A 14443-nucleotide genomic window follows, 5' to 3' on the forward strand; every position below is an offset into this window, starting at 1 on the left:
CTTCAATACAAGATGGCAATGACATCTTATCCTTGATTGGATACCTCTTTCCCTATCGAGGTGGCCAACTAATCATAGTTGCCCTAAGGAAATGTTTGTCATAATTTTGTCAGTGGAATTGATCCTAGATTTATCCCTAAGGCTTCCACTTACTATCCAAGCATGAGGTGACAAATTTAATTTCTACTCTATAGTGGATGAACATGATGCCACAAGGTTTAAGAAAAGACAGGTTCGCTTTAGCCTAAAGCCAATTCAAAACTAATATAAATCTATCAGAAGGAAAACAACTCTGTAAAATTATTAATAAAACTATGAAGAAAATGCTTGTTCAAATCTTAGTATTTTCCCTTTAAACCATGGTGAGAACTAAATTTAGTTCCCCAAACACTACAATGATGTAAATATCTGATTGGATGCACAAGTGTTTACACCAAGTGAAATCCGTTTGTAGACTTATCCCAACCTAGACTCATTACAGAAATCAATGGTTAATCATGATCAACATGACCCAGCAAACTTATAGCTCCATAGCTTTAATTGATCATGAAACCATAAACTCTGCTTAATGAACCTCAAATGACCATGCTTAGATCTCAATTATCTCCTAAAAGCCTGCTTAAAAGCCGATTAATGAACTTGAATTAACCTCATAAATCTCCAAAAGCCTTTTCTAATTGCATCCCAAGATGCACTAGGCTATCAGTGGAAGCTCTTCTGAGGTTCTCATAATCATGGGGCTCCATGCAAGAGGCCCCAGGTGATGTGAGAGGGCCCTCTTCAGGTACCATATTCTTGCCCATGTCAGGGTTTGCATTAAGGGAGTGAAGGCGAGACAGCATGGCATCCTTGTCAGCAGAAATCACCTCTCCAATCCTTGAGTGTAACCTCGCAGCAAGATTTACGAGCACCCGCGAGTAGCTCTCCAAGACAGCATACCCTACATCCTGCCATGAAGCCAAATTGCCATGCATGTTATAAGGGCCCTAATCACCACCTTAAACAGCATAATTATCACCCTACTAAAGCCCCCTGATTATGCTCCTTGAGTGTTTTTTTAATGACTTAACTAGATCAAAATGGCATGTTCTCTTCATTCAAATCATTTTCACATCATTACAACCCTTGCTCAATACATAAGAACTAGAGAAAAATGGCATGTTCTCTTCATTCAAATCATTTTCACACATCCCAACCCTTGCTCAATACATAAGACAAGGTTTACTGCCTTTAATCCTTACCTTGTTGTGTTGGATTTTGCTGAGCTCAAGAGATGTCTGCAGCAAGCCAGGGAACCTTTGCCTCAGCTCCATAAGCAAGCTTTTGGCTCTTTGCACATATTTCCTCTTCTTCTCCACCTTCTTCAGTGAAGGGTCCTTGCTAATGCCCCATGTCGGCGTCGCCCGACAAGACATATCTTCAGTATTCAGGTTTTGCTTGAGCCTTCTCTTTATCTTGAACTCCCATACATGGATGAGGGATTCTAGCCCATTTGCCAAGTCTAAGAGGCTTTTATAAGAGGGGCAGTCCAAGGTGGACAATAAGGTTTCAAAACAACAGTATTCAGAGGTGATAATCCTCAACGGAGTGTCTCCTATGACCTTCTTGCTGCTCTGCATCATAGCTCAAACCGTGTATGATTAGAAAACAGATATATGTGGGCTATGGCAGACATCATGACATGAACATGAGGTCAAGGGCGAAGGCGAACATCATGATTTGAAGATGAAAGCAGGGTAAAAATCATGACAATGTCCAACACATGAATTGAAAATGGGGACGCCGCGGCAAACGTCAGGGTTTAATCATGAGGATGAGGGCAAACATCATGATTTGAAGATGAAGACAAGGAAAAACATCATGACTGGAGGATGAGGATGATGGCAAACATCATGATGTGAAGATGAAGATAAGGGCAAACTTCATGCTTTGAAAACGAGGACTTCAGTATGAGGATGATGGCAAACATCAGACATAAATATAACATGAAAGAAAACACTCCTTTAAGTCTATGAAAAAAGCATACATAAGCCACCTTCTTACATGTTATTGACAACAAGATAGAAGTACATGAAGGTAATACTTACTTTTGGAAGAGATTTCCAGTAGCTTTCAGGGATCTCCATCTCCGACAAGACATGCTCATTGATGGATTTCGCTGCCTTAAGTATCTGATTAGCAGACTCCCTCAGATGGGATAGCTGCTTCCTTGCCTTGTCCGAAAGGCCACAGCAAGGCACTTTTGCAACAGGAACCCACACTTTGCAATCCAAGAAGTTGTGCCCCATTTCATTTGTGGGATTGTCTTGCACACTCTCAACATACCAGAATTCTGTATCAGTGAAGCTTTCTAGTGTTTCCTGGCACAGTAGGAGAGAAAGACCCATGAGTTAAACATGATTAAGTGCTGAAAACAAAGCACATTCATGACATGATGGGGTCACACATGAGATGTTGGTTGGAGGGTATTACCAACAACATGGCATCCAGCTTTTGCAGAGCAGGGAGACCAATGTACACATCCAAACGTGGCTTGCTAGCCATCACCTGCAGCCGGTGCAGCGACAAACATAGCATCAAACCAATGGGGATCACATGCATGGCATATGTACATGGGTTGTTTTTCTAACCATAATAAGTCTCAAAGAATCTACAAATAACAGATCTCAGGAAACTATTGAGAAAAGTTCATTTGTGTGGATGTTGGACTCACTTCCACTTTAGTTCCATCGTGAAGAGCTTGAACAGATGGGACAAGTTCAACTATGTAGTCACATGGAGAAACAATCCACTCCATTTCTCTCTGCCATTTCAGCTTGCTCTCTGAACATAACGGCTCAAGCCGCCAAACATCCCCAAAGATGGCCACTGCAGTGCCCACAAATAGGTTTTTTAACTAAAGCTTGTTTAGCATTAATTTGATACTTCCCTTGATGTTGATTTAGTCTTCATTAGATTTTAGTTACAGGTCCATTGATGTTAATTTTCATTCTTCATTAGCATTAAGATCATCCTTACAGATCACCTCAAGATATGATCTAACACTCAAAATGCAATGCTGCATTGTGCAGAAGTTAAGAGTCTATGCTGCATTTTGTAGACATCAACACCAATGCTGCATTATGTAGACATTGTATCCCATGTACACATTAGCCACCAGATCCAAGCATACCTGAGAGTTTTGTTATGGCATTTGAGATGGTCAGAGCTGTGTTTGATCCCTTGGAGCCACCAGAAAAGTCCTCTCCTAGAAGCAGTTTTGCAAACCTCTCTTTCATCATCAAAATAAGACCTGTTTGATAAAACATCATGTACTTTAATAAGATCAAATGGCATATTAGCAATGGCTAATTTAGCATTAATTCATGTGCTCAGCATGCCCCATGTGGAGGAGTTCCTTTGTGGGATTACACACTTCAATTAAGACAATGCAGACTTTAGATTAAGGTTAGACTAAGACAATGCAGACATTAGATTAGGATTAAAGCTACACTTACTTGACCACTCTTTATCATGATGGGAATTTGGAAGCCTTTTAGAGAGGAGGATTTCAAAAGAGTCACATGGTGATGGGAGATCATAGCAAGTATTATTTTTGCACAGTACTTCTGGTTGTAGCAGTACAGAGGGAACATTGACATGGCCACTGAAGTTGAGGCCATGGCATTCATCTATTTCTTCTGCAAGATCAGAGCCCCAACTATTGAGGCTGATACTAGAGCTTGCACTCTCTTGCGTGTCCATCACTATTAAAAGATTTTGTTGCTCTAATTAGAGAGTTTAGTCATCTTGCATTCAAAGCTCTTGATGTACTCCTGCACAGAGAACATACAAAACCAACCAAATTCTAGTAAATATCACACTAAAACCAATCAATTTCTAGCTAATAGCACACTAAAATCAGTCAAATTCCAACACACAACATACTAAAATCTAACAAATAGCACACTAAAATCAGTCAAATTCCAACACACAACACACTAAAATCTATCAAATAGCACACTAAAATCAGTTAAAATCTACCAAATCTCACCCATTCATGAAACTTAACATCATTGATTGGAGCTGGCTTAAGGAAGCCTGCAAAGGCATGGTGGTTTAATTTATGTTACCTTTTCAAAGACTGCAGCGACAGTATGTGGGGAAAACTGGAGAGCTCAAGCGTTCAATTCAAAATGGCTGGGTTTGAAAATTGTGGCAATAGTGTGTGTAAGGAAATTTAAGAGCAAAATGAAAAGCTGTGATCAGTAGAGTTACTGCTCAGTTATGCAGGAAATTGCTCAGCAGTGAGTAACAGGAGCTGTCTCAGTAATACATGACACATTTAATCTATGAGCATCATACATGTGAATCTGTGATAGATTGGAAATTTGGATGTGGGCAGATCATTGTCACTTTGACAGTTATTAATTAAGTGGGACACATTCAATGTCAGCTCCATGCAGGCTGATTGATCTAGATGTTTTTTTCTTTTTGCATTTGATTGATTTTGATTTTTAAATACGTTAGAATCTTTATTTTTTTGTATTCCTCGAGCCAGCTTTTAACAAGAAGATTAATTAGCTCGCCCAATGTCGTCATTAACAGCTATAATTTAAACAAAGCATACCAGTTCTAACCAGTAATTAGCTCGCCCAATGTTGTGATTAGCCACTAATAACAGTAATAATGCTAGTTCTAGCTAGTAATTACAATATCACAAATCACAGCCTGCGCACACATAATATCAGCTGCTTAAGACTTACATTAAAAAAACATATATTTTCAGTTTTATCCAAACATAATAATCATATCAGCTGCTAATTTTCAAATTCGGCTTGGAATAATATCAACGACAAGAAAGATCGATTATTCTATTTTCTTGATTATGGAAACGGTAAACCTGATTATTATTTAGATATTCAACGACGAGATAAAAAGATGCAATTAAAAAAGGCTCTAAAATTGAAGATTAATTTGTATATATATATATATGATATATTTATTTAATAATTTCGTGGAATTTAATTCCTTTTTTTTTTAAGGTGAGTTTGGACTACCGAGTCACACGTGTAGCACGTAGTGAAAAATTCCTGAATCCAGCTTGTGTTCATATTTGTATTTGCTGCATGTCAGGCTGGTAGCCCGTACGTGTGAGTGTGCAATCAAAATAAAGATAATATTTGGAACTAACAAAGATTTAGTATTAAAAATAAATGTCGCTAAAATGTACAATTTTACCAACGAGTGCTAGCTCATCTCGTAGAGCGTTGGTCTCTGCTCCCAAGGTCTTGTGTTCAAGTCTTGGGGGCCTCGTTAGGTACCTACCCTTGATGGGTTGATTATAAGCATGTACGATGGGTTCGCCAGCCCTCATCCCGACGAGGCCGCCTCCACTTCACGGAGGCTACTTCACGGAGGCTGAGTGCGTGTGTATGTGTGTTATACTAAAATTTTGTACCTTCGAAAAAAAAATGTACAATTTTTGTTCCTTGAAAATAAAGGAAATGCAAAATTTCAATCGATAAAAATACACAAAGAACTAGGTCTTTTTAGCACTGTGGCACCATCCATTCACCATGTATATGTACTACTTGTAAGTTACCTTGGATTTAGGAAAGTATTAGTCTATAAGTTACCTTGGATTTAGGAAAGTATTCATCCATTCACCACATATATGTACTACTTGTAAGTTACCTTGGATTTAGGAAAGTATTCATCCATTCACCACATATATGTACTACTTGTAAGTTACCTTGGATTTAGGAAAGTATTAGAGTCTTTAAGTTAGAGAATGATCTAGTAGGCTAAGTAGTTATGAGATTTATATCCACTTTGTATGTACAAGTAACCAATCACCATATGTCTGTGCTGCGGACTCACACTCGTACTCCTATGGAGAATGATCTATAGTTCTAAATCCTTTTGGGATGTGGTGAATGTACTTCCCTAATGAAGAATTCAGATCAACTTGCAAAAAAAACCTTTCCGCCGTTCATCTCTCAAAATCAATGGTATTTCTTGCTAATTTTACAAGTATCTACAACTAAAGACTCAAAATTAAAGGTATTTCTTACTAATTTTACAAGTATCTATGACTAAAGACTCCCAAAAGCTAGGAATTTTGAAACCTTCAACTCTAAAAATTTTGAAACCTTCAACTCTAAAAATTTGCAAATATTTTCAAAATTCAAAGGCTCATGGTTTTCAACTGCTTTTTTTTAAAGTGTTTTTTTCAACCAATCAAAATTAAGTTGATGCTCAAAAGTGATTTAGCACTACAAACTAAACAAATGTCAAGATTATCACTAGAATGTGAAATTTTTTACCCTTGCAAATAAAGGCAATGCTAAATTCCAACCAAGATTTTTTAATTTTACTCGAGAATTTACATTCATGTGATGAATGTCTTAGCTCAAGAATTTTATCCTTAAGAGTTAAGAGCTCTCTCTCCCATGGCTCCTCGTCATTCTTTGACATAGACTTGACCATGGTTAGACGTCTTAAAAAATTGAACCAATGAAAGAGAGTTGGGATGCACATTGGGGGCCACCTAATTATCTACCTTGAATGATTAGAGGAAGAAAATAGCCCGATGCAAGAGAGCCTGGCACACATTAAAGGGGACCACCTTACCTTACCATTTCTAATTGAAGGAAAAAAGCATACCACTCCCCCCCCTACTTATCCGATCATATTACATGTGTAGCACCGCATTTTTAAGTACGAACTACTCATCGATTCTACCACTTTTTGACACTTAGGAAATTCAGACTCTAGGAGGAACCAAAAAAAAAAACTTTTCTACCACTTTTGACCCTTAGGAAATGTAGACTTTAGCAGGACATAAAATAAACTTTTCTACCTCCCAAAAGGTACAAGGTACTTTTCCATGTGTTTAAACTACATCTTGTCATTTTGACCTTTGTGAGATGAATTAGTGCCTCCTTTGTCTTGTAAAACCTCGTGCAAGCTAAGTCATACTCTTTCACTTATCAACTTGTCTTGGATTAAAACAACCCCAATATTATAAAACCTTCTGCAACCTTATAACACTTTGCTCATCTTGTCTTGGATCAAAATAACCCCAACTTGCTCAATCTTTGTCTTGGATTAAAATAATCCCACCTTTGCTAACACTTATAACACCTTGTGAAATCTCTTGCCATTCTTTCTTGGACTATGGCTCTAGCACTTTTACCTTTAATTTCTTCACATACTAATGGCTTGACTACAGTACCAAATGTGACTTCTATTATCTAAGCACTTCAAGAATAAACATGCTTTTATGGAGTCTTGAGTGTATATCCAACAATATACTCTACGGAGGAGTTGCTTAGATTATAGAAAACAAGGAACATAATGTTTGTGTTTACATGTCTAAATTTTATTGCCTTTACAAATGTAAGTGTTTCTAGTCATTGTTTAGATGCAATAAATGTTGCCTTATAAATTTGTCCAAGATTTGCATTTGAAATGATAAAAAGTGTAAGGATGCGTCGTTGTTTGGATGAAATAAATGTTGCCTTAGAATTTTATCCAAGATTTACATTTGAAATGATAAAAAAGTGTAAGAATACATTTTAATTGTTGCCTTAGAATTTTATCCAAGATTTACATTTGAAATGATAAAAAAGTGTAAGAATGCATTTTGATTGTTGGGTAGCATAGAGTGAGTGATGAATTTTTTACAATGTGTTTACTATTTCATATGTAAGTATTTAATTCATAAAGATGGTTTATATAATAAAGAAGAAGAGGTGAAAGAAAATGTTGGAGGATCACTACTTTCTTCTCCATTTATATGAGAATTATAGTTGGGCTAGAGCTAAAGATAAGAGGATGACTTGTGGTTCTATATATCAATAAGGTTACAAAAGGACATGAACAAATCTCTAAGGTTCATAAGCCAGACTTCACATTTTGGTTAGTGGAAGATGGATGGAGCAACTACAACTTTACATACCAAAGTCCGAATTGCATAAGCATTAAGTATCAGAATCAACAAACTGCATTGTAATTTCATGATAGAAATTTCCAAAATCAATGCAATTTTTTTTTGTAGGAAGGTTACATACTGTGTGCGTGTGTGTGTGTGTGTGTGTGTGTGTGTGTGTGTGTGTGAGAGAGAGAGAGAGAGAGAGAGAGAGAGATTTCCACAAATGCTAAATATGACCTACGTTAACAAACACACAACATGATCATGAAGTGTTTTATGACAAGAAGTTGAAGAAGAAATGTAAAAGGGAAACATCTAAGATTTCAATTTTGGTATGTTCATGTTCCTCCCACATACATCACTTAAAATTTTTGAGTCTACAATTTTTGGGTGCAAAATGTTCTTGCTTACATGAAAGGCTTGCCATCCTTTTGAGTTGACAAATACATTAAGCTTAACATATGTAGAAGGCCAAAATATGTGAATGGCCTCCTCATAAGCTAAAAGTGCAAAAAAACCCTTGAGATTTATAGGCTTGTCTAATCCTATTACCTCTCTCTCTCTCTCTCTCTCTCTCTCTCTCTCTCTCTCTCTCTCTCTCTACTTATGATTCCCTATCGTTTTTTAAAAAGATCAGTGTAATAATATTTATTAGATTTTGAGCACGATTGTTAGTCGTGTATGCAATAAATATACATTAGAAGGCATATGATACTCATGGTAATTAAAATAAAATATTTTAAGTAGATAACATCTTATGTAGCCAAAAAATCATCACAATATCTTGAGCTCATTACTCCTACATTGATGATCATAGATAACATGGTAATTAAAATAAAATATTTTTAGTAGATAACATCTTGATGCAGCCATAATAATAATAGATTTATAAAAGAATCATCACAATATCTTGAGGTCATTACTCCTACATTGGAAATCAACTGATGATCATAGTCTCAAAACATGTTGGATCTTTTTGTCTTAATAATCAATGTGGAGTGGTTTTACCACATTATATGTTTTAGAGATCATGTTGATACAATGTGAAGTGATTACCACATTATCTTAATAATATTGATAAAATGTAGAGTGGTTACCACATTGTATGATTTATGAAATATATGAACTTCTTCCACATGTGTCAAGTTTGAGTAACATGCTGTGTTAGCTTTAAATTAATTATATCAGGCTCTTTGTGTAGTGACAAGGTTGGTTATGGTACCAAATTGTGATGCCACGGGGATGAAAGTAGCCCTCCTCAGGTTCCGTCATAGTCAAGTTGGGTGGAGACCCATCTTGACTGTCATGGAGCTGGATGATGGGTGTGTGTTATAACCAACATATCCAAGTTGTAATAAAAATAGTAGATTAGTCGTCGAATTTTTAGATAGTCAAGATGGGAACCTTTTTTTTTTCCAAATTAAAGGCTTTTATATTAAGAAGTTAGGGGAGATTAGAAGATGGGAACTTTTTTTTTTTCAAAAAGGGGGCGCGTATATTAGAGAATAAAGAGAGAATCCAAGAAACAGATGCCACTTGTCCAACATGCAGTGGACAAGTGGGTGGATACACGTGTCATCACATGCTAGATGACCAACTACTGGCTAACAGTCGCTTCCACTCGAGTGAGGCAGCTCCACATGCATGCACTAATTCTCGTTCGCTTCTGCACCTGGGGGTGGCTTGTTGCGGTTCATCTCTTCGCCCTTTCTGGCTTGCAGCTCCCTCTGATCGCAGAGATCTGACACGGGATTCCTCCCGACGCGATCATGGACTGCTTGATAGGGTGCTCCTGGTAATGAGTCGGAGGCAAGCTCTCAGGTGATGTTATGGTTGTTCTGTTTTAATCTTTTTGCTGCCACTTCGAGGGGAGGGAGGCGTCCAGAGACCGTCTCCTTTGAGGGCGATCTCCTCGGGCAGTCTGTAGACTCTGGTTCTTCTTCAGCGGGATGCTGGTGGGGTGCTGAGATGCCCGCTTAAGAGAAGATTGATCGGCACTAGGAAGGAGGAGGAGAAGATGGGAACTTTTTAGAAGGGGTGCTACCTCCCCCATAAATGTATGCCATGTTTGTGTGTCCATGGCATTAATGATATTAATTTTGCCCATTTAGCACTGGGCATTTATGTTTATATGGCCAACAAATGAAGCGCTGAGGCAGACACTCCAGAGCTCTTTCATTAAAAAAAAAACGTTAATAAATGTTTACTGCCCTTTCAATTCGCGTGAAAAAATTCCTGCAATCACAACTAGTGTCAGAAAAAAAAAAGCCTGTTTTTTCTTTTTTTTGTGTGTAACTTTCTTGAGAAATAAAAAAGAAAAAAGTGCTGCCTAGCCTAAGAATTTTGAATTAAAAGATTTTTCTTTTTTTTGGAGAAACCTTAAAGAGTAATATTAAGTTTTTCTTTTTAAAGAAAACACAGTCTGCTACAAAATGCTTTTTTTTCCCGCCTTAACTGAAGATTTTTTAAATTGAAAAAAATGGTAGTTATAAAACCCATTAATAAAACCTATGGATTTTCAAGCTCATCCTTTTTTTCTTTCCACTGGTTAGAAAGAGAAGCTTATTTCTGGTTTTTTTTTTTTTTGAAATTCTGATTTCACAATTGAGGCAAGCACCACCGAGTCCCGACACTACAATAATGAACAAATACTGTTCGGGCACCATTTAAATCATAATAATAATAATAATAATAATGCAACGATAAAATTCTCCCTCCAAAAAACGTCACCCCCTCAGCCTTGAAAGTTGCCTTTTTTTAAAAAATAATTACATTTATTTGAATTCACGCTCTTCACGCATAGCTTGTCTTTAGTCCTTGACTCCTCTCTCTCCAAATGCCATGTCCGTCCGGACACTCCCAAAGGCTCCCGCTTCCCCGGCCATCCATGCTTCAAATTTGAAATTAGAAATTAGAATTTGAAATTCCATTTTGAAGGACACACTTTGACATTTTTCAAATTTGAATGGTATAGCCTAGCCAGCCACTAGAGTCAAATTTCATTCTCAAGGACAAATTTTGATCCACCTATCACACATGGATGCTTTTTGATGGCCATCATGCCCATTTCTTTTCCAAGTGTTTCATCACTTGTTCGAACTCGGATTTTTCAATTTTGTGCCAAGAATCAGTGTAAAATTTTATAACGTCTGTTCACTCACAGGCTTGAGCTCGATTTTGTAAATCTTAGCCCTTCTTAAATTTTCATATATAAGGCCCCCTTATAGGTCCTCCAATTTTTTAAATTTGATAGTTGAATGTAGATTCCACAATGACAAGTTCGATTGTGTGATAGTTCAAAAATCCTCAGCTCATTTTCAAAATTTAGATTTTGAGTTTAATCCATTTTTTTATTGATAGCTTATCTTTGGGCATTGTGATACAAGCTCTTAACTTTCAGAAAGGTAATTGGTTTCATTGAGAGAAGGCAAGCCTCTGAGTTTAATCCATTTTTTTATTGATAGCTTATCTTTGGGCATTGTGATACAAGCGCTTAACTTTGAGAAAGGTAATTAGTTTCATATTGAGAGAAGGCAAGCCTCTGAGAGAACATGTCCAAACCCATGTCCAAGCCTCCAAGGGAACGTATCTAAACTAGCTAACAATAAAACTCATGCATATAGGATATGGACATGATTTGTTCCACTTATTTATAATTGGCTCCCTTAGAATGTATCCTAGCTATCTAATAATAAAATTCATGCAAATAGGATATGTTTCACTTATTTACAATAGTAAATCGGGTATTCTATAGACAAATGACTAGCATGCTAGAGTATTCTATGAGCTCACACAATGGCATGCTTAAACTCGAAAGGGTATAACAACTCTTATTTGGCACTACATGGTTTAATTCAATTAACAAGTTCAAGCCTTTTTAAGACACTTTTAGGGAATAATCCATGAATTTTGGGACCATCCAAATACTAACCACGAAGATTAGTAATCTTAAGCATGTAGTTATTAACTATACAAGTCAAAAAGCTAAATAGAAACAAGATAGGAAACTATCCATGTATTTTGGGAATAATTCACAAATATTGGGACATATTAATAATCTTAATTATTTATTATCTAATCATGATTAATTAATCTAATCACTAAAAGATGCAAAACACTATTTTATACATTGTAAAAAGTCTAAAGATCTTGAATTTTTTTGATCTCCCCAAAAAAACAATCACTCACCGATGTTTAGAAAATTACTAGGTCTTAATCTACAAATATTATTTTCAACAAAAAGATCGACAATGTATGCATTATTGCTCTCTTGAGGTCATACTATCTTGGGATTCATATGTGCCTTCTTACATGCGACCATTGGAATCTTCACCTTGGGTGGCTTTACAAATGTCAAACTCCATATGATTGTATATATGATCTCTCATCAAGATGGATCAATTTTATTACTTCATTAATGTTTATCTTGACAACCTTTATACCTAGTTGTATCATTACATCCTCCTCTTACAATAGGGGCCCAATATTGCACCTTGACTTGTTTATAATTATTGGATTGGGACTCATTTTCCAAGTAAGGCACATTTTGAAATAGATCCAATGGTAAAACTAGCCACACAGTAAAGAAAAATCTCCATTTGCTCCTGGCACATGTCCATGTGTCAATACACTAGTTAGGGACATTGGGAGTTACCATATAACCAAAAGACTTTGCTATACCAAGAACTCTTGGGATGTAAGTTTTAAGTTGGTCCATCTTATCATGAATGATACATAGGTTCTACTTTGAATCAAGTTGTAAGAGAGACTCCACGCATTATAAGGCTTTTGGGTGGAAACATGTTAACCTGTTACACTTTTGGTATTAGTTAGCATGAATTTGCTAGCAAAAAATGTTAGCACTATAAATTGTAAGAGAGACTCCACGCATTATAAGGCTTTTGGGTGGAAACATGTTAACCTGTTACACTTTTGGTATTAGTTAGCATGAATTTGCTAGCAAAAAATGTTAGCACTATAAATTGATATAAAGTTTTATATATTGATAGAAATCGATTAAAAAACGGTCTTTTATTTCCATTTAATAATATGATATAATCATATGGCCATACGTTGAAGGTGGAAGAACCTCTTATAAGATATCCAACCAGTTGTACACACCACTAATCACCAAATGTTTATAACCTCTTGCAAGATATCCAACTAGTTGTGCACACCACCAATCACCAATTATGTATCATGTTCGCCATCCATCATGGTACGACTTCTATGAGGCATTTTCTCAGCATTCTTCTTTGATGCAAAGTTATGAATTATTTCTCTTGCCATTTCTACATGTTGTTGTTGGTTTTAAATGATACACGTATTTCCATTCATTGCCCACCAACTTATCTTGTTGGTTATACCTATAAAATATAGCCTTTGTAATGCCATGTATATTGTACCATGCCTTTGTACACATAGTGGAATCTGTAAATGTGAACATAAGCTTTCTTCCAATTTTAAAATCAATAGTAGCCATTGAGAGATTATTAAAGAAAATTTTTCCTTGATCACTATATTATTGTTCCCATTATTGTTGACATGCGTGCATCATCTTTTCACGGTTCACTTTTTAACAGCATTAACTTTTATAACAATCTATGCATGCAACTTGTTGTTACCCCATTTCGGGTTAACCAGATACTCTCCACCATATGTAAGAGCGAGGAATAAGTTTCATAAAAAGAAACTATAAAAGTTGTAAACTTTATGAGAAAGTTTGCCACACCCAAGCTCATATAATTAACTTAAGAGTTATATGTGCACATTATGTCATATTGGCTTATAAGGGAAAGTTGTATATAAGGCATTATCTCATAATGAATGGACACAATCCCCCTTTGTGCTAAATGATTCTAAGATTCCTACTTACTCTTTGCCGAGAGAGAGAGAGAAGTTTACTCCTTAGTACATCTTCCTATCTCTGCTTTGTGTGAGAGAGAGTATGTAGTGAGAGGAGAGTGAGTCTTTGTAGGAGGTGAAGAAGCTTCTTGGTGATAGTAAGGAAGAGAGAGCTTCAAGGAGAGGGCTTGGCAACCACCGGTCAAGCTTGGATAGCTTCAAGAGACCTGATCTTGGAGGTAATGTAAGTTCTCCACAGATGTTGTTGCTTGTGTTACTACTCTTTGTATCTCTATGGGAGAATCCTCCTTGAGAGAGTCGAAATGGTCCATAACATTTTTGGCATTGCTATCGGGGAGGCAATCTTGTTTGCTCCACTCTTTTTTAGAGCCTCCACTCCTTAATGTAAGTATCTTTTCCCATAGCTTTCCTTGAATAGTGCTATGTAGGAAGATGATAAGGTTCGGTGTTTGGAGAGAAAAAAAGAATGGGTACTATTTTTTGTTTATTGTTTAGGTTTGTGAGTCCTTGAGTGTCCTTGAGAGTCCTTAAGGAAAGAGAATCTTTCTTTTTTTCATACTTTTATGTTTTGATCTTGTATATTCATGATGAAAAGTGCAAGTTTCCTCGTTTTTGTGTCTTTTTCTAAAAATTAATTAAAACCACAAAAAAGATGTTAAA

The 14443-nt window shown here is 36.4% G+C and overlaps 1 protein-coding gene across 3 annotated transcripts; it reads right to left on the reverse strand.

The window, feature by feature from the left end:
• Positions 1-327: 327 nt before the first annotated feature.
• LOC147622078 (rop guanine nucleotide exchange factor 3-like) lies at positions 328-4205 on the reverse strand. 3 transcript variants are annotated; one of them, XM_086823172.1, is made up of 8 exons: positions 4113-4205; positions 3498-3815; positions 3173-3292; positions 2714-2868; positions 2473-2547; positions 2088-2360; positions 1242-1613; positions 328-947 (listed from the first exon to the last, which is right to left on the reverse strand). In XM_086823172.1, exons 2-8 carry the CDS (start codon positions 3742-3744, stop codon positions 651-653), a joined length of 1539 nt encoding a protein of 512 aa, XP_086679298.1. In that variant the 5' UTR covers positions 3745-3815; positions 4113-4205; the 3' UTR covers positions 328-650. The 3 variants fall into 3 exon arrangements, with proteins under 3 accessions (XP_086679298.1, XP_086679300.1, XP_086679299.1); XM_086823174.1 differs by lacking the exon at positions 4113-4205 and adding an exon at positions 4034-4104; XM_086823173.1 differs by lacking the exon at positions 4113-4205 and having other exon boundaries at positions 3498-3967.
• Between the last annotated feature and the right edge of the window lie 10238 nt (positions 4206-14443).

The sequence above is a fragment of the Cibotium barometz genome, chromosome 29 (genome assembly GCF_041138505.1).
Source record: "Cibotium barometz isolate CiBa-2024 chromosome 29, ASM4113850v1, whole genome shotgun sequence".
In the NCBI taxonomy this organism is placed as follows: domain Eukaryota; kingdom Viridiplantae; phylum Streptophyta; class Polypodiopsida; order Cyatheales; family Cibotiaceae; genus Cibotium; species Cibotium barometz.

Bases quoted from the DNA above. Each gene is read 5' to 3' on its own strand.
- LOC147622078 (XM_086823172.1), bottom strand. From the start codon at position 3,744: ATGGACACGCAAGAGAGTGCAAGCTCTAGTATCAGCCTCAATAGTTGG. The intron at 2,361-2,472 runs GTAATACCCTCC...CTACTGTGCCAG, and splicing joins AGCTGGATGCCATGTTGTTG to GAAACACTAGAAAGCTTCAC. The intron at 948-1,241 runs GTAAGGATTAAA...GCTTCATGGCAG, and splicing joins GCAAAATCCAACACAACAAG to GATGTAGGGTATGCTGTCTT.